Source organism: Scyliorhinus canicula, chromosome 18 (genome assembly GCF_902713615.1).
Source record: "Scyliorhinus canicula chromosome 18, sScyCan1.1, whole genome shotgun sequence".
NCBI lineage: Eukaryota > Metazoa > Chordata > Chondrichthyes > Carcharhiniformes > Scyliorhinidae > Scyliorhinus > Scyliorhinus canicula.
The window spans coordinates 40,203,343-40,223,961 of record NC_052163.1 but is presented as its reverse complement, the minus strand read 5'-3'; the positions used below and the strand labels follow the sequence as shown (position 1 = coordinate 40,223,961).

The following is a 20,619-nucleotide window of genomic DNA, read 5'->3' as shown; positions in this document are numbered from 1 at the left end:
CAAAATCCAGGGGGGGGCTAGCCCTCCCGAATCTACAATTCTACCACTGGGCGGCAACAGCCGAGCGAGTAAGGGGATGGATCCAGGAGCCAGAAGCCGAGTGGGTGCGTGCGGAGGAGGCCTCCTGCATGGGAACCTCCCTCCGGGCCCTCGCCACGGCAGCACTCCCATCCCCACCCAAAAAACACTCCACCAGCCCAGTGGTGACAGCCACCCTCCAATCCTGGAACCAACTGCGGCAGCAATTTGGCCTGTACAAAATGTCGGACAAGGCTCCCATCTGCAACAACCATAGGTTCAAACCAGCACTGACCGACGCCACCTTCAAAAGGTGGAGGCAGGATGGGGGGACACTGACAGTCAGGGACCTATACACGGACGACAGGATCGCAACACTGGACGAACTGACAGAGAAATTTCAGCTAGCTGGGGGGAACGAGCTACGGTACCTGCAGCTCAAAAACTTCCTACGAAAGGAGACAAGGACGTACCCACAACCGCCACGACAGACACTACTGGAAGACCTACTGGACGCAAGTATCCTAGAGAAAGGGAACTGTAGTGACATGTATGACCGACTGGTAGATAGGGACGACACCGTACTGGACGCAACAAGAAGGAAATGGGAGGACGACCTGGGGATGGAGATAGGGTGGGGACTCTGGAGCGAAGCACTGCATAGGGTCAACTCCACCTCCATGTGCGCAAGGCTCAGCCTGACGCAACTAAAAGTGGTACATAGAGCCCACTTAACGAGAAACCGTATGAGTAGGTTCTTCCCGGAGGTGGAGGACAAATGTGAGCGGTGCCAAAGAGGCCCGGCCAACCACGCCCACATGTTCTGGTCTTGCCCCAGACTTGTGGAGTACTGGACAGCCTTCTTCGAGGCTATGTCCAGAGTGGTGGGGGTGAGGGTGGAGCCATGCCCGATAGTGGCGGTCTTCGGGGTTTCAGACCAGCCAGATCTATTCCTGGGGAGGAGGGCGGACGCCCTTGCCTTTGCCTCCCTGATTGCCCGCCGTAGAATCCTGTTTGGCTGGCGGTCAGCAGCACCACCCAGAGCTGCAGACTGGCTGTCCGACCTCTCGGAATCTCTCCAAATGGAGAAAATCAAATTCGCCATCCGAGGGTCGGACGACGGCTTCCACAGAATGTGGGAGCCATTCATGCAACTGTTCCGGGACCTGTTTGTGGCCAACGTACATGAGGAAGAATAGTCGGGTGGCCAAGAACCAGGGGAAAATGGACGGGAATCGGGGGAAGGTGGCCGGGGGGAGGGGGGGGGGGGGCTATGGGCTCGGTGTGGGGGTTTGATGGCAGGCCAAGGCCCAGGACCAAACTATAAATGGATGCCTATAGACATGTGCCTCGGCCATGTTGGGGAATGTAGGGTATGTATGCTGGCTAGAGGGGGCGGCCACAATTGTTGTTGTGAGGATGCTTACCTGTAAATATTCATGTTAAATTTTTGTGTTTTCCTTTTTTTTTCTCTCTCTCTAATGACTTGTAATTTGTCATATATAAATATGAAACTCAAAAAAAAAATTTTAAAAAATGAGGTGATACCGGGACAGTCCCGGGCACAATAGATACACTCAAGTATCAATCGATACTTTCAAAAGCGAAGCAGACACGATGGAGCCAACGAAACCAGGACAATGAGTCCTAAGAACCGCCCCAGCCATCAAGGAACGACCCTAGGATAGGGGGGTTCAAATTATATCGATTGGGGAAAGGCCCAATCGATCCCCAGCAGGTGAGGAAGCCCGCCCCAAGGGGCACGGACCTCCTGGGACCTATAAAAGAAGGTCCCGCACATGGTTCGGTCTCCTGTTTCCGGCCTCCGACTCCAACCTCCAGGTCCTGTCTTTTACACCAGCCGTTGAGCAGCAGCCATCGATAAGTAAGTGCCAAAACGACGATCACTATCTTGACCCAGGCATTACTTATACCCGTGCCGACCAGTAGTATCAAGAAGTTGCAGACCAGAACGGAACGAAGGCCTTGTTCCCTGACCTTGCCTGTTCCTTCTTAGATAAGTATTAGTCGTTTAATGGTAGAGAAGTAAGTTAGTCTTTAGCGTGTGCATGAGTATTTATTATAATTGTTATAATAAACTCTAACTGTTTGGACTTACTAATTGGTGTACAGCTTTATTGCTTTGAACTTGACCTTGATGCTTGTGACGGTGTCTCTTCCGGCACCTGGCGACTCCAGAGCATAGAAATAAGAAACAGAGCCAAGCGAGTGTTAAGCACACTTCCTCTGTTGGAGGAGTGGTAAACACACCAACTCAGAACGAGCAACATTTAGTGGCGAACTCTGACAGGACTCGATTAGAAGTGGCACCCCAACTCCGAGAGAACCCAGAAATTTGAATTGGAAATCTAAATGGGAAAAAGGAAATATCACAAGTGTTCAAGGAGTTCAAATCAATAACGATAATTCGGAAGTGTGTTTTGTGCATGCGTAACTAACAGGGTTGTAAGGTTAAACTGAGAGATTTTTGTTGCGACACACTGTCGGTAGTTTTAAGCGGAGCATAGTGAAAGCCTTACCCGTCTTTTAAAACATTACCAGAACATCCCCTGTTCCAAATTAAGACAGAAGGAGGAAATGGCCATGCAGGCAATGGAACGCCTCATGAATCCAGAGCAGTTCGTGGTCGCAGCGACCAGCAGTAGCAGAGTAGGCCAGTGTCCCGTGTGGGAGCTGGAACTCCGCAAGTATCTAAAAGGGAAAGGATGGCCCCTTTGGAATGAGTTTAGTATGAATGAGGAGACAGGTCCCGGGAGTATAGGACATACTTGGTGGGAGAACCTCTCTCAAATTCATAAGAAAAATCTTAGTAAAGCACGCAAGCCGATGGCAATCGTGTCCTGTTTGGCACAATTGTGAGGCACTGAGGAGGTCGTTCAGACGCTCCGAGCAGAGTTAGAGGAACGAAACAGAATGAGTAAAGTGGATGTCAGGGACATCGAAAGGGAAAACCTCGAGCTAAGAGGGAAGCTGGCAGAGAAGGGTAGAGAGGTAGATGATGCCAAGAGGGCACATCAGTCGTGTCTAGCCCATCTGAGCAGTTCCCAGACCCAATATGAAAAAGCCTATCAGGATGTGCAATGTGCAGTCCTGATACGAGATGAATCAGAAAAGCAGGTAGAGGCAATGCTCTGACCTAAAGGCAGCTTTAAGAGCACTCCACGCTGCCACCACTGAGCAAAGACAGAGCACAGTGGACCACGCAAAGTGTAGGAAGCAGATTGCGGAGCTGCAATCGCTGCTTTCAGTGCAGAATGGGTTCCAAAGCACCTTTGGAACACAGTTAGATGAGGAGAATGCCCCAGATTGGCAGGAATTAAGCGAGACAGCGCAGCGCTATGTTCAGGGAACATGTGCGCCAGCAGCGCAGCAGAAAAGGAAAGCACCCCAACCCCCCACAGATCAGCTAGCACCCGCACCTATGAACCCAGTCACCACCCAAAGAAAGGCTACCACAGAGGGCGCACCCAAAATCACCTACACCACCTCCTTAACTATAACGCAACTCAGGGATGCGTGTGAGAAAATCACTCCATTTCTCCCCACCGCAGACCCCCACCAATTTTTCGCTAAGGTAAAACAGCAGGCTACCATGTACGGCCTGGATGAGAGAGAGCAGGTTAAGCTCACTGTTTTGAGCTAAGACACATCAGTAGTTGCAGCCCTCCCCGACCCACAGAACGTTGCAGGAGGCACCCTCGAAGAGATGCATACATCCATTTTAGATGCGATAGGATATAATAGAGGAGACCCAGTCGAAGGTCTAAATAGATGTAGACAAAAGAGGACAGAGCATCCCACAGCATTCGCAGGAAGGCTGTGGATCCATTTCACTGTAGTTTTTGGCGAATTAGACTGAGCGCATTTAAACCGAGACAACATGGTTAAATGGACCCACACAATTAATCTCCCATGCCACAGATGCAGGACAGAATGTTTGCAATAGTTATGACCCCTCAGAAGAGGCCCATAATGAGAAATGGGTTCTGAAAAGATTGTCCCGCACTTGAGAACAATCTGTTCAGGGCAAAGTTAAGGTAAAGACCCCAGAGGAAGCTCAGGCTGCAGTGGATATTCAGGCAGTGAGTGCGCACCAAAACCCCGCATGGGTAAACGAAGGGAAGAACAGCCCCCCACAGAAGTCGCAGGAATGCTACAACTGCGGATATTTAGGACATTTTGCAAAAGAATGCAATGCCCCACAGAGATCACAGAGAGGCCAGCAGACAGGCACTCTGAACAGGAATAGAGCGAAGCCTATCCATAGTATAGGGATACAGTCAGGACAGACCAATGTGGACGAAACGGACTGACGGTGTTCGGGCTCCCCCACTTGGGTCTGTGACACCCTCTGGGACCAATCCGGAAGGCCGGTAGTCACAGCGAAGGTTAGAGGGAAGCCCATAGAATTACTTTGGGACACAGGAGGGTCCCGCACAACAATTAATTCCACCACCACAGCACAGGCAGACACGTGGCCGACCACATCCACAATTACACTCAGCGGATTTACAGGTCACTCGCAGCAGGGACACATTACAGCCCCCGTAGCAATTCAGCTAGGGAACATCTCCACCAGACACCCCGTTGTTTTAGTTAATCTACCCCGCACAGCAGAACACATACTGGGTATTGATTTTATGAATGCCCATAGCCTGTCGTTCGATCCAGTAAACCAGTGTGTCTGGAGAATGGCAAAATCAGACAGAGCACCCGCTACTCTCACAGTAGGAGAGTATGCGAATCGGATTAGCGCAGTAGGCGACTATTGTTTCGACTTGACCACGCTTAGTACAGACAGACAAGTTAGGGCAGTTTTAAACCGACACATGATAGCATTTGCCAGTCACCGGCACAACTGCGGCAGAATGACTGGACAAGTTCAAGTTACCGGACCTGACCACAGAAACAGTACCGATTTCCCCTAGAAGCAGAGGGAGAAATTGGAAAGGTAATAGACAGCTTATTGGAGCAAGGGGTACTTAGGACAGTAGCCGCGACCAATAATGAACCTATTTGGCCAGTGAGAAAGCCCGACGGATCATGGCATCTGACCATCGATTATCGGGAGCTCAACAAAGTAACCCCAGCAGTAGCCCCCACGGTAGCAACAAGTCCCGAGACCATGCTCAAACAGGGACTCCACTCAAAATTCTTTACGGTTTTGGACATTAGCAATGGCTTCTGGTCAATCCCATTGGCAAAGGCGTGCCAGTACAAATTTGCCTTCACATTTAAAGGACAGCAGTATACGTGGACATGCCTCCCACAAGGATTCCACAATTCCCCCTCCATTTTCCACCGACAGCTGGCAAATGGTTTAACAAAGTTTTCCCGCCCCGAATGTCTGGTACAGTATGTGGACGACCTATTACTGCAGACAGACACCAAGGCAGAGCACATTACGCTTCTGGCCGAGCTCCTGGAACTTCTGAACTCAATCGGATGTAAAGTTAATCCCAGGAAGGCCCAAATATTAGAGAACAAAGTGATGTATTTGGGTACAGTCATCACGCACGGCAAACGCGAGATCGAGTTCAAAAGAATTGAATCGATTGTCAAATTGCCCCTTCCCCAGAATGTTTCAGCCCTCCGGTTGTTTTTAGGACTGGTTGGGTACTGTCGGAACCATATTGATGGTTTCGCGACAAAGGCAGCCCCACTCTCAGACCTCCTTAAGAAAGGAGCCCCATGGGAATGGCTTCCGCAGCATAGAGGCTGTGGAAGAATTAAAAAAGGCCCTTAGCGCAGCACCCGCGCTACAAGTCCCAGACCAACTCTCCCCCTATGCAATAGAGGTAGCTAGCACAGATCTGACCCTCTCGGCCGTGCTCCTCCAGGAACGGCACAAGCAGCTACGACCCGTGGCTTATGCCTCCAGACTTTCAGACCCCGTAGAGCAAGGATTTTCAGCCTGCGAGAGGCCCCTCCTAGCAGTTTTCTGGGCAGTTCAGTACTTCTCGTACATTACCTGACTCAATCCCATCACCATTTTGTCCGAGCACACCCCCACACAGTTACTTTTAGATGGTCGACTGAAGGATGGTTCAGTGAGCCAGATAAGAGCAGCTAGATGGACGTTACTGTTACAAGGACGGGACATAACAGTTAAACGGACCAGGACACACATTTTTAGCAGACAACCTCCAGTATCCAGGACAGCCCAATGAATGTGAGATTGTAGCACCCCTACACAACACAGGACCCTTCATAGCAAAGACACCCCCCAGAAAGATAGGAAATTTAAGCCAGAGCCCCCAGCACACAGACACGTGTGCCCCACTGAAAATATACGTGGACGGTTCATCCACAGTTTTAGATGGAGAACGCATCACTGGATGCGGGATCTATGTGGAGGATGCGCAGGGTCGCGCACTAGAGGAAATTTCTTTAAAATTACCAGGTCACTTAGGCGCGCAGGCAGCAGAGCTCGCGGCCATAGCTTATATAGTGGACCACCCAGATTCGTTTCCCAGCCCAGCAGACATATATTCGGACAGTTTATATGTTTGCAACAGCTTGACCGATTTTCTACCCTGTGGAGGACACAAAGTTTTGTCTCCGCAGACGGGAAACCCCTTCCATCAGCCCCATTACTCCGCCATATCCTAGAGAAAGCAAAGGATAGGACTTTTGGCATAATTAAAGTTAGGAGTCACCATAGGTCATCTCCCCCCCCCCGGAAATGTAAAAGCCGACGCACTGGAATAAGCAGGTTCCAGGCGAGGTCACCTTTGGACACCCCCAGCTAGCGCCCCTGTGAGTGCAGTTCAGGTCTCACAGACAGATATTAAAGATTTAGTTGAGGTACAGAAACAGGACGGAAATTTCAGGGAGATTTTTAAAGGAAACTTTGTGGCCCAATATGATAGGTTCAGACACGCTTTGACCACACATGAGGGTGTGATCATCAAAGACAAACTATGTGGTTCCTGAACAGGATAGGAATCAAATGATTGCCTTATTCCATTACAGTCATGGACACCAAGGGATCGACCCGACCACAAGACACCTCAGACAACTCTGTTGGTGGCCAGACTTACGAAACGATGTGACACACTACATCGAGAATTGTCTAATTTGTGCACAAAATAACCCGGCAAGGTACTCAAAGAAGGCACAACTTAGCCATACTCACCCCGTTAATGACCCCTGGACAAACCTCCAGATCGATTTTATAGGACCATTGCCCCCTTGCAGGAATGGCTATAAATATGTTCTGGTAGTTATAGATACCTTTACCAAATGGGTAGAGGCATTCCCTTCACGAACCAACACAGCTAAGGCAGCTGCAAAGATCCTGACCCACCACATCTTTACGATATGGGGTCTCCCCAGAAGTATAGAGTCAGATCAGGGATCTCACTTTACAGGACGGGTCATGAAGAACGTCCTGAGCGAGTGGAAACAGCAGCCTGCAAGGTTACGAGTTTGGAGGCTTTATTGACGGTGCCCCTGCCGTTCTTGCCAGTTCGGTACTCTACAATCCCTGTGGTCGTGGCAGTCCTAAGGGTGTGGGGGAATGGAGGCAGCACATGGGACTGGAGGGGCATCAGTGCGGTCACCGATCTGTGACTACCAGCGGTTTGCCCCGGGGGTTGGATGGGGGCTTTAAGAGATGGCAGCGGGCAGGGATTGAGAGATTTGGGGACCTATTCACTCAGGAGGGCTTGGAGGCATTGAGGAGTTAGAGCTGCCGGGTGAGAATGGGTTTCAGTACCTTCAGGTGCGGGACTTTGTAACGGAGGCCGGTTCCAATGCTTTCCTCGCCTTCCCCTGAGGGGACTACAGGATAAGGTGATGTCAAAAATAGGGATTGGAGAGGGGAGGGTTTCGGAGATATACAAGGAGTTGATGGAGTGGGAAGGGGCCTCTTATCAGGGAGGTGAAGAGGAAGTGGGAAGAGGAGCTGAGAGACGAGCTGGAAATTGAACTGTGGGAAAAAGCCTGTAAGAGAGTCAATTCATGCTCGTCATGAGCCAGACTTAGCTTGATCCAGTTCAAGGTGGTGCACAGGGTTCACATGACGGTAGCCTGGATGAGCAGTTTCTTTGAGGAGGTGGAGGACAGATGTGGGCGGTGTGGGCAAAACCCAGCTAACCACGTACATATGTTTTGGGCATGTCCGAAATTGAGGGGATTCTGGCAGGGATTTGCGGACATTATGTCAGAAGTCCTGGAAGGTAAGGTGACTCCGAGTCCAGAACTGGCAATATTTAGGGTATCGGAGATCCGGGGGCCAAGGGGGGGGAGGGAGGCCGATGTCCGGGCCTTCTCCTCCCTGGTGGCCCGGAGACGGATTTTGTTGGGATGCAGGGACTCAAGACCTGAAGTCAGGAATGTGGGTCAGCGATACGGCAGGGTTTCTCAGTCTGGAAAAAAACTCAAGTTTGTGGATCAATTCAGGGGTTCGCCCGGAGAAGGCAACTGTTCATCAATTTCTTCAAGGAAAATTGAACGTCAGCAGTAAGGGGGAAGGGGAGAAAAACAGGAGGCATGGCAATGTTAGATATGGAGAGGGAACTTAGTATACGGGTAATTAGGGGATAGGACGACGGTAGTAGGGGGACGCTGTTTTCTTTTTTTTGTTTTTTCGGTGTTTTGCGTGTGTCAGCCCACGTGGTTATTTCAGAAATGTTAATGTGTTAAACTGTGAAAATTACAAATGCTTCAATAAAATATTTTCTAAAAAAAAAAATGCCAACAAGGGCAGAAGGTGCCACCAGCAGCTCTGCTGAACCCATGGCAATAGCCGGGTAGACCACGGTCGCGACTTCATGTCGATTTTGCCCGTTTATGGGTTCAATGTTTTTTATAACAGTAGACGCCCATTCCAAATTCAACAGCTACCATTGAAAAACTTTGCATCTTGTTTGCAACACATAGTATCCTGGAGGTGTTAGTTTCAGATAATGGATCGGTTTTTACCAGCCACGAGTTCACAAGATTCATGGAGTCAAATGGCATTCGGCACATGAGGACAGCACCATACCCACCCGGCGTCGAATGGTTTGGCGGAGAGAGCTGTCCAGACCCTATAATTCAGGTTGAAAAAACAGTCGGCAGCATCATTAGACACCAAACTGTCACACAGGCTATTTGACTACAGAACAACCCCACACGTCACATCGGGAATAGCACCAGTGGAGCTACTCATGGGCAGATGACTCAGAACCTGGCTGAGTCTACTATTCCCAAATTTAGAGTAGAGTAGAGCAGGGTTTACGACAACACTCGCCGAGAAAGGCAGTTTAAGACGGGAGAAAAGTTATGGGTCGGAAATGCCAATGGCCACACATGGGTAGCAGAAACAGTCAAGGCCAGGACAGGACCTGTGTCATATGAGATACGTGTGGGAGAACATGTAATGAAAAAACACCTGGACCAATGATGCACTATCAATTACGAGAAGACGAGAGTAGAATGTAATCGAGGCTTTATTCCATTGAGATAGAACATAGAACATAGAACAGTACAGCACAGAACAGGTCCTTCGGCCCTCAATGTTGTGCCGAGCCATGATCACTCTACTCACACTCACGTATCCACCCTATACCCGTAACCCAACAACCCCCCCTTAACCTTACTTTTATTAGGACACTACGGGCAATTTAGCATGGCCAATCCACCTAACCCGCACATCTTTGGACTGTGGGAGGAAACCGGAGCACCCGGAGGAAACCCATGCACACAGGGGGAGGACGTGCAGACTCCACACAGACAGTGACCCAGCCGGGAATCGAACCTGGGACCCTGGAGCTGTGAAGCATTTATGCAAACCACCATGCTACCCTGCTGCCCCATGTGTGGCCTTCTACAGCAGCTGACGAAACAGCTGCTGTGCGGGGAGCACACATATTTATACTCTGCCTACTGGGCGGAGCCAGCAGGCAGGGATCTACCTCCGTACCTGTAATACAGAGTTCTCACCGTAAAACCCATATATATATATATATATATATATACATCAGCGGTGACTGCCACGTTCACCCCCTGTTAAATGAATCCAGCGGGGATGTGGAGAACTATATACCAAAAGTTGTGTTTAAAATTACAGATAACATTACAAATGCAGGCGGTCCGGTGCCTTGATCCGCCATTGAGAGCGCCGCCGTGCTGGTAGCGACTCAGGCAGTGGCTTGGTCATTGGTGACTCCGGGAGCGTGTCAAAATCCTCTTCATCCCCAGGTGGGAGCAAGGGGAGGACGGATTGTCCCGGAGTGGGGGCTGCGGTGGGGTGCGCCGGGGGAAGGGAGGGTGGCGCCAGGGCAGAGGGACATGCTGCTTAATACAATCTGCCAGCCTTTGGGGCGTACATACGCCCTTCATTTTTTTTCTTGCATGTTAGCAGCTTGAATGGAGTTCGGAATTTGGGATCTAAGTAGACTTGCAATTTGCCAATCGTTTTGGCTATTAATAAGTTTCTGTTATTGCCGCCTTTCATTTTAGTTCTATTTTATATGTTTGCCAGACTTCACATGGCATTTCATTGGTATGGTTAGGCCACCAGGTGCAACTGGGCATGATCCATGTGTCCCCTAACACTCCTCAAAATAAATCCATGTATGACTGCGTTCTTGATCCGGTGCCACTTTGACCTTTACTCTGAGCTCCTTCCTCACGAGACAGAGTTACCACATGTCTAAAATTGGCTGTGCTTCATTCAACATCATTGCTAATCGGTGTAGCTGTATATGATACATATGACTCTGCACTTTCCTGAGGTAGCCCTTCAATTTTAGTATAGCTGTCTGCAGTTTAGATTTCTCTTGCTATCTGTTCTGAAGAAAGGTTCTTAACATGAAAAGCTAACTTCTGTTTCACTCTCCACAGCTGCTGCCTGACCTGCTGAGTTTTTTCCCCAGCATTTTCTGTTTTCCTTTCAAGTTTCCAGCATCTTCAGTATTTAGCTTTTATTTTTCCAAGATTTTATTGGGACTCTTCACCAGGAAGGTTTGATTTAACAAGATTATTTTGTCCTTTTCCGTGTTGAAACTACTTAAGAAAATATAAATGGGGTCAGTGTGGTAGTCACCACTGTTGTATTATATTTTATATATGGGTTTTATGGTAAGGCTCCTGTATTACAGGTACGGGGGTAGATCCTGCCTGCTGGCCCCGCCCAGTAGGCGGAGTATAAATGTGTGTGCTCCCCAAACAGCAGCCATTTCGCCAGCTGCTGTAGGAGGCCACACATCTCCATGTAATAAAGCCTTGATTACATTCTACTCTCGTCACGTCGTTATTGATGGTGCATCAATTTATTACACGGAGACTTTTCAAAGATGGACCTCCGCATCAAGCCTGATCGCCTGCAGCTGCATCCTCAAGCAGACAACGCCAAAAAGGACTTTGAACATTGGCTAGCTTGCTTTGAAGCTTACATCGGGTCTGTGACAGACCCAATCTCAGAGGCACAGAAGCTTGAGATTCTGTACACGTGGCTGAGCTCCAACGTCTTTCCCCTTGGCCGGGATGTGCCTTCCTACGCAGAGGCCATGGCGCTACTGAAGGAGAATTACGCTCAGCAGACCAACAAGATCTACGCCAGACACCTCCTCTCCACGCGGCACCAACATCCCGGGCAGTCTGTGGAAGATTTCTGGCGTGCCCTGCTCACCCTGGTGAGAGACTGTGATTGCCAGGCCGTTTCGGCCACTGAACATTCGAACCTGCGAATGAGAGAGGCGTTCATTACGGGAATAGGGTCGAACTACATCCACCAGCGCCTCTCCGAAGGGGCCACGCTTGACCTCGCGGCGACCAAGAAACTAGCGCTCTCGCTCACAGTTGCCTCACGCAACGTGCAGGCTTATTCCCTCGACCGCACGGCCCACCCCTCCTGTGCATCATGGACCTGCAAGCAGCCACCCCATCGTGGACCCCATCAGTGACCGCCCCAAGTCAACCCCATGCCTGCGCCACGTGGCAGCCAACCAACCCCGGGGGACCCAAGTGCTACTTCTGCGGACAGACAAAACACCCCCGGCAGCGTTGCCCGGCACGGAGAGCGCTCTGCAATGCCTCTGGCAAGAAAGGACATTTCACTGCAGTGTGCCAGGCCCGCTCAATCGCCGCTATTGTCCCTGCAATCCTCATGTGCGGCCAGTGGGTGCCGCCACCTTCCTCTCCTCAGACCACGTGCGGCCCATGGGCGCTGCAATCTTGCTCCACCCACAACACGTGCGGCCCGAGGGCGTCGCCATCTTGCCTGCCCCAGGACACGTGTGGCCTGTGGGCGCCGCCATCTTACTCGCCACAGGACCCCTGGCTGTCGGGCATCTCATCGCCTGCAACCGCCGACGACCAGCCACATCTCGCCTCTGTCACGATTGACCACTCTCGACCACACAACCTCGCGACGTGGCGATCGGGGGTACTGCATCGCCACCCTCACTATCCAGGGCATAGAGTTCAGCGCCCAGGACAGGACCTTCATCAGGTCTGAGGTCCAGCAGCTGCTGCAGGAAGGCATCATCAAGGTCAGCAACTGCCCCTGGAGAGTCCAAGTGGTAGTTATGAAAACTGGGGAGAAAAACAGGATGGTCGTTGACTACAGTCAGACCATCAATCGGTACACACAGCTCGACGCGTACCCTCTTGCACGCATATCTGATATGGTCAATCAGATTACACAGTACCCGGTCTTCTCGACAGTGAACCTGAAACCTGCCTACCACCAGCTCCCCATTCGCAAAGCAGACCACCCATACATTGCGTTTGAAGCAGACGGCCACCGTTACCATTTCCTTAGGGTTCTCTTCGGCGTCACCAACGGGGTCTCGGTCTTCCAACGGGAGATGGACCGAATGGTTGACCAGTACGGACTGCGGGCCACCTTCCTGTACCTGGACAATGTCACCACCTGCGACCACGACCAGCAGGACGACGACGCTAACCTTTCCAAATTTCTCCACACCACCAAACTCCTTAACCTAGCTTACAACAAGGAGAATTGTGTGTTCAGCATGAACCGATTAGCCATCCTCGGCTATGTGGTCCAGAACGGAGTTCTAGGGCCCGACTCCAATCGCATGCGCCTCCTCATGGAACTCCCCTTCCCGCACTGCCCCAAGGCCTTCAAACAATGCCTGGGGTTCCTTTCGTATTACGCCCAGTGGGTCCCTAACTATGCGGACAAGTCCCGGCCACTCATCCACTCCACCGGTTTCCCACTGATGACCGAGGCTCACCGGGCCTTCAACCGGATCAAGGCCGACATCGCCAAGGCCGCGATGCACGTGGTCGACTAGACGCTCCCCTTCCGAGTCGAGGGCGATGCATCAGACGTCGCTCTGGCCGTCACCCTCAACCAGGCAGGCAGGTCCGTGGCATTCTTTTCCCGCACCCTCCATGCCTCCGAAATTCGGCATTCCTCCATCAAAAAGGAGGCGGAGGCCCAAACGATCGTTGAAGCTGTGCGGCACTGGAGGCATTACTGGCCGGCAGAAGATTTCTCTCCTCACTGACCAATGGTCGGTTGCCTTCATGTTTAACAACACACAGCGGGGTAAGATCAAAAATGATAAAATCTTGCGGTGGAGGATCGAACTTTCCACCTTTAATTACGAGATTTGTATCACTCAATGAGACGCCCAATCCCGATGTACATGTGCCAGCGCAAAAGCGGACCGACTCCGGACGCTGCACGACGATCTCTGTCACCCAGGGGTCACCCACTTTTACCACTTCATTAAGGCCCGCAATCTGCCCTACTCCATCGAGGAAGTCAGAGCGATCACCAGAGACTGCCAGGTCTGCGGGGTGTGCAAACCGCACTTCTAGCGGCCAGATCGGGCGCGCCTGGTGAATGCCTTCCGCCCCTTTGAACGCCTCAGCGTGGACTTCAAAGGGTCCCTCACCTCCACCGACCACAACACGTATTTCCTCAATGTGGTCGACGAGTATTCCCGATTCCCCTTTGCCGTCCCATGCCCCAATATGACGTTTGCCACCATCATCAAAGCCCTCAACACCATCTTCACTCTGTTCGGTTTCCCCTCCTACGTCCACAGCGACCGGGGATCCTCATTTATGAGCGATAAGCTGCGCCAGTACCTGCTCAACAGGGGCATTGCCTCGAGCAGGACGACCAGCTACAACCCCAGGGGAAATGGGCAGGTGGAGAGGGAGAATGGGACGGTCTGGAGGGCCGTCCAGCTGGCCCTACGGCCCAGAAATCTCCTGGCCTCCCGCTGGCAGGAGGTCCTTCCCGACGCACTTCACTCCATTCGGTCGCTCCTGTGCACCGCGACTAATGAAACCCCACATGATCGTCTCTTTGCCTTCCCCAGGAAGTCCACCTCCGGGGTTTCACTCCCAATGTGGCTGGCAGCTCCAGGACCCGTTCTCCTCCGTAGACACGTTCGACTCCACAAGGCGGACCCGTTGGTTGGGAGGGTACAGCTACCCCACGCAAACCCGCAGTACGCCTATATAGCGTACCCCGACGGCCACCAAGACACAGTCTCCCTCAGGGACCTGGCATCAGCTGGGTCCCCACACATCCCCCCTCTGCCCTGGCGCCAACCTCCCTCCCCCCAGCGCACCCCACCACAGCCCTGGTTCCAGGACAATCTGTCCTCCCCTTGGACCTACCCAGGGATGAAGAGGATGTTGACACGCTCCCGGAGTCACCGAAGACCAACCCGACGCCTGAGTCACCACCAGCACCACCCCCGCTGGACTCATTTTTAACAGGGGGTGAATGTGGTAATCACCACTGTTGTATTATATTGTATATACTGGTATTACGGTAAGCCCCTGTACTACAGGTATGGGGGTAGATCCCTGCCTGCTGGCTCCGCCCAGTAGGCAGAGTATAAATGTGTGTGCTCCCCATATAGCAGCCATTTCGCCAGCTGCTGTAGGAGGCCACACATCGCTGTGTAATAAAGCCTCCATTACATTCTACTCTTGTCTCGTCATAATTGATAGTGCATCAGGCAGCACGGTGGTGCAGTGGGTTAGCCCTGCTGCCTCACGGCGCCGAGGTCCCAGGTTCGATCTCGGCTCTGGGTCACTGTCGTGTGGAGATTGCACATTCTCCCCGTATTTGTGTTGGTTTCTCCCCCATAAACCAAAAGATGTGCAGGCTAGGTGGATTGGCCACGCTAAATTGTCCCTTCATTGGAAAAAAATGAATTGGGTACTCGAAATTTATTTAAAAATAATATAATTGGCATGATTTGTTTCCCCTCTAGCAAGGAAACAGCCAGTCTCCTCCATGTGGTTTACAGCAGTAATGTGAGTCAGAGTCATACAGCACAGAAAAGGCCCTTCGGCCATCGAGTCTGCACTGGTCAAAAACAAACACCCAACTATTCTAATCCCATTTCCCAGCACTTGGCCAATATACTTGTATGCCTTGGGATTGCAAGTGCAAATCTAAATACTTCTGAAATGTTATGAGCGTCTGTGCCTCCACGAGTTCCAAACTCCCACCACCCTCTGGGTAAAAACGTTTTTCCTCACATCCCCTCTAAACCTCCTGCTCCTTACCGTAAAACTATGCCCCCTGATTAGTAATCCCTCCACCAAGGGAAAAAGTTTCTTCCTGCTATCTATGCCCCTCATAATTTTATACATCTCAATTATGTCTCCCTTCAGTCTCCTGGGTTGGCCACTTCCCGACTTTAAAATGGAGATCCGCTAAGAATGCAGGGAGAAATGGCCAAACGCAGGAAAACAAGCAGGTGCAAAGTCTCCTGTATATTAGAACTTGCAGAAACCCAGACAGCACTGAAACTAACAACCATCTACATATTGATGAGCGATCAGCAGCAGCACGGTAGCATTGTGGATAGAACAATCGCTTCACAGCTCCAGGGTCCCAGGTTCGATTCCGGCTTGGGTCACTTTCTGTGCGGAGTCTGCACATCCTTCCCGTGTGTGCGTGGGTTTCCTCCCGGGTGCTCCAGTTTCCTCCCACAGTCCAAAGATGTGCAAGTTAGGTGGATTGGACATGATAAATTGCCCTTAGTGTTGGGTGGGGTTACTGGGTTATGGGGATAGGGTGGAGGTGTTCACCTTGGGTAGGGTGCTCTTTCCAGGAGCCGGTGCAGACTCGATGGGCCAAATGGCCTCCTTCTGCACTGTAAATTCTATGATCTATGATCCCCGGGGAACAATTGGAAACATTTAAGATAATCAAGGCCAAGCCAGATTCCTCGGCGCCAGCGGGAGCCAAGACAAAGGAAGATCAACGGACATTTAGGAACCGCCCAGCGATCAGGGAACAGCCCCAGTATTGGGGAAATCAAATCAATTGATTGGAACATGTTCCAATCAATTGGAACCAGGTACGGGGTCCGCCCAAAAAGGCGCGAAGCCCCTGGGGACTATAAAATAGAGTCCCCAAGTTCAGTTCAATCTTCTTGGCCGGGTCTCTCAGCAGCTCGAAACAACTCTTGACCATGACCTACCCAGCAGCTGCACCAACCAAGTAAGTCTCCAGTCAACGCACGCTACGAGATAGGCGCTCCTAATCATTAGTCCATACCAGCTAGAAGCCTGCAGACTCAGAATCAAACAAAAGACCATTTGTTTCCCTGACCTGGTGGGCTAATTTCAAAAGCTAAGTATTGGCCTTTTAGTGTTAGAGATAGTCTAGTACGTAGAGTTTTATGCATGTGTAGTGATTGACTGTGTATAATAAATATGTTTTGATTTGAACATTACTAACTGGTGTATTGAGTTATTGATCAGCACTTGAATTTGAACCTCGTGGTGGTATCATAAAGATACTAGAGCAAAGGTTATAAAACAGAGCAATTAAGTGTAAAGCACACTTAGCACAACGAGCAACACTCCTCTGCTGGAAGGAAAACAATCCAAGTCTGTCCAATCTCTCTTCATAACTAAAACCCTCCAGCCCAGGCAACATCCTGGTAAATCTCCTCTGCACCCTTTCCAGTGCTATCACAACAAGGGTTAGGGTTAGGGTTAGTCTGAATGACTACAGAGGGCAGCACATGGTGAGCATATTGAGTAAGTGAGAGGATTAGAACAGGGTCGAGGTGTTTGAAGAAGGAGGAACTTTCAGATAGTTGGTTTGAGTGACCGATGAGCAAGCTGGCGTCACTGTCCACAAGGGAAGAAGAAAGGTAGGCTGCAGGATCATTCAGAAAGAATTCAAGCTCGGAGACAGGCGAGAAGAATGCTGGGAAGATTGAGGCAACCATGGTGCTGTAAATAGGGTGGAGTGAGTAAGGAGAAAAGAGTACCGAGAATTAGAAGAGGGTCTTGTGTGGCAGTGGAAATGTGAATTGCAGTGGATACACTAATGTTCCACAAACAACAATTAAATAACGTGTATGGGATGTTGGTTGTGGGGCGAATATTTGCCAGTTCTTTTTTGAATAGTGTAGCTGGATCTTTATATCCACCCATGAGCCAAGCACTTCTTTGTAAATGCATCGTAACATGATTGAATGCCATGAGCTTATATCTCTATTTTCTTTTTTCGTTAGAACACGTCATTATTCCAATGCTTTCCCAATTAAGCCGACTCTCACCACCAGCTACATCCATGGTGCCTCGGATGTACCACTCATCTCCAAAAGTATTGGTCAATGTCTTGAAGATACAGTCAATAAGCACCCTGATAAAGAGGCACTGGTGTTTCTGCAGGATGGAGTCAGGAAAACCTTTGCACAATTGAAACAGGAGGTGAGAACGCTGCTTCTGCTAAGTGGTTCTTCATATTTTTCCCATTTGGGCCATATTATAGTTCGAACCTCCTACTGTTTCCCTCTTGCTGTTTGAGTACTGGTCAGAGTTGTTTTGTATTCATTGACGAAATGTGGGCATCGCTGCCTGGGCCACCCCGAGTTGCCCTTGAGAAGGTGGGGGTGAGTTGCCTTCTTGAACCGGTGTAGTCCCTGAGATGTAGGTACACCTTCAGTGCTGTTAGAGAGCTGAGAGCTCCAGCTGAGTGCTCCAGCTGAGTGTCAGTGAACAGGATGTTGCTAAGCAAGTGCTGATTGATGCTGCTTTTGATGACCCCCTTCCCATCACTTGACTGACGGTGGAGAGTAGACTGACTGATTGACTGAGTTGGATTTGTCTGCTTCTTGTGTGCAGGACGTAGCTGGACAATTTTCTACATTGCCAGGTAGATGCCAGTGCAGGAGTGCAACATACGGATAAATTCTCCAGTCATGTCTGCTGCAGGAATTGTTTAACAGTCCATTGACCTCGGGAGGGAATTTCCGATCTTGTGTTGGCTGCAGCTTGAATCTCCCACCTCTAGTTGCTGAAACTGGTGAAAGGAGAGAGGTGGTGTTCCAGAGGGATCAGTGCTCGGCCCACTGTCCGTCGCTGTTGGGACTCTGGAAGTGAAAGTATAATTTATAATTTACTGACGACAGCAAATTGATGGGCATTGGTATACAGATGAGGACTGTGCCAAAATAGAAGACATTGATAAGCTTTCACATGCTCAGGGAAATGAATTTTAACAACAGCAACAATTTAGTTATTTATAAATTTAGAGTACCCAATTATTTTTTCCAATTAAGGGGCAATTTAGTGTGGCCAATCCACCTATCCTGCACATCTTTGGGTTTTGGGGGTGAAACCCACGCAGGCACGGGGAGAAACAGCAACAATTTATATAGCACCGTTAGCACAATGAAATGTCCCGAAGTACTTCACAGCAGCTTCATAAAATAAAGGGCTAGGAGGTTAGACTGATAGAGTGAAATGACAACGGAGGAATGTGATGAGGTTTGTGTAAAGCAGGTCGGACCATTCTGACTGGAAATTAAATCCCCATTCCTTCACTGTCGCTGGGTCAAAATCCCAGAACTCCCTCCTAGTGTGGATGTACCTGCACCGCGTGGACTGCAGTGGTTTAAGAAGGCAGCTCATCACCACCATCTCTTGGGGCAATTAGGGATGGGCAACAAATGTTTGTCTTGCCAGCAATGTTCATGCAAATGTATTTTTAAAAATGATGGGCTGGATTCTCCGTTCCTGAGGCTAAGTGCCGGTGCGAACGGAGAATCCGCGGGAGTTTCATGACGGGAAAATCGGCACGAAGCCCTCACCGATTTCAGCACCGGTGAGGGGCCAGCACCGGCGCCGTCTGAAACGCCCCGCAGATTGCATGGAAAATGGCCGCAGAATCGGCGGGTCCCGGGCTGCGCCTGCGCAGGGCTGATGGCCTCCACCCGTCGCGCCGGAAAACATGTCGCCGGCCGTACTGGAGCCCGAACCGACCAACCCCAACAACACAGCCCATCCCCCACCGCTTCCCGCAGTCCTAGCAGAAGCCCCCCACCACCCAGCGGCACAGATCCCGGACGGGTGTGGTGGCGCTGGACACAGTCCATAGCCGGCACAGTGGGTTCCTGTTGGCTGCAATCACATGTGGCCCGCGCCGCCGAGAACGCGGCCCATCGGGGGGGGGGGGGGGGGGCAGCATCGCGGGTGAGCCAGCCGATGACGCACCAACAGCGTTGCAGCTGCACGCGTCGCGTGCCCTGTGACACCGGTTTAGAGGGGGCCGAGCATCGTGGACCGGTGTCAAACTGGCGCCTGACCTGATTCCGGCGTCTGCATCCGTTCTCCGCCCGATCGCCGATCCTGATTTCAGCGTCAGGCCACGGAGAATTCAGCACGTTAGTTTTCTTTCACTTCACGAAAGACTAAATGGTGCCAACAATTGTACTTATTTTGTGATCGCACAGATGCTTACCCAATGAAATAAAGATAACCTTACTTGAGCAACCGATTTACTGCATTTGAATTTGAAAGTGCAGCATTCCTATCCTCAAACAGCCTGAAATGAAGCTGCTGGGTTAGTGAGAACACTGGAAAGCCTCCGTCCCTCGTCAGCATGGCTGAATGTGGGACCTTAGTGGTCGCATTGGTCCTTCATCATAGTCTTTCAAGTTTAAATAATAGACACCAATTAAAACCTGGCCGATTGAGTAGAAATGGGTGGTAAGAGCCCTAAAACAATGCTCTGCTTGTAACCTTCTTCTAGGTTTGGACTGGATTTGATTTATTGTCATGTGTACCGAGGTACAGTGAAAGGTATGTTCTGCGTATACTCCAGATTGTTACATACATGAAAAAACATAGGACATACATAAATATGCAATGCAAATACACAGGCACAGGCATCGGGTGAAGCATAGGGACTGTAGTACTACTCTGTAGAGAAGATGTGTGCAGATTGCTCAGATTGCTAATCATGATATTTTCTCCGGCCTGGGCCTGCAATACACGCCTGGCTTAGACGGGACCTTTGTTAATTTTAACTCTAAACTATTTTGTTCTCTGGATTGCTGCCATAACTTTTCTCTGCAGTTGGTGAAACAAAATTCTGAATCAATCTTTCTTCATGTGGTCTGATTACACATCGCACAAGGCTCGGATTGCTCCCCTACATATCAACAGCTACTTCGGATCAATCCTCTCCACTCGCAGCCATGGCAGGAGGAATGTTGCAGGGGGTGATTAGGTACGGTCCCGGTAGACTGCCTCCCCTCCCAACATCCCAGGTGGCCAAGAATGAGTGTGTGAAGAAGAAGGAGAGCAAGTTGACCCCATCGTGTAACTCAGTGTCAG

The 20,619-nt window shown here is 50.5% G+C and overlaps 1 protein-coding gene across 1 annotated transcript in view; it reads left to right on the top strand.

Annotated features, from left to right (window-relative positions):
• The window catches only part of acsf2 (acyl-CoA synthetase family member 2), a 193,431-nt gene that overhangs the window by 9,580 nt on the left and 163,232 nt on the right, over nt 1-20,619 (top strand). Inside the window, exon 2 of the mRNA XM_038777264.1 lies at nt 17,511-17,709. Within this exon, the coding sequence (XP_038633192.1) occupies nt 17,511-17,709 (199 nt within the window). The remainder of the gene's footprint in view (nt 1-17,510; nt 17,710-20,619) is intronic.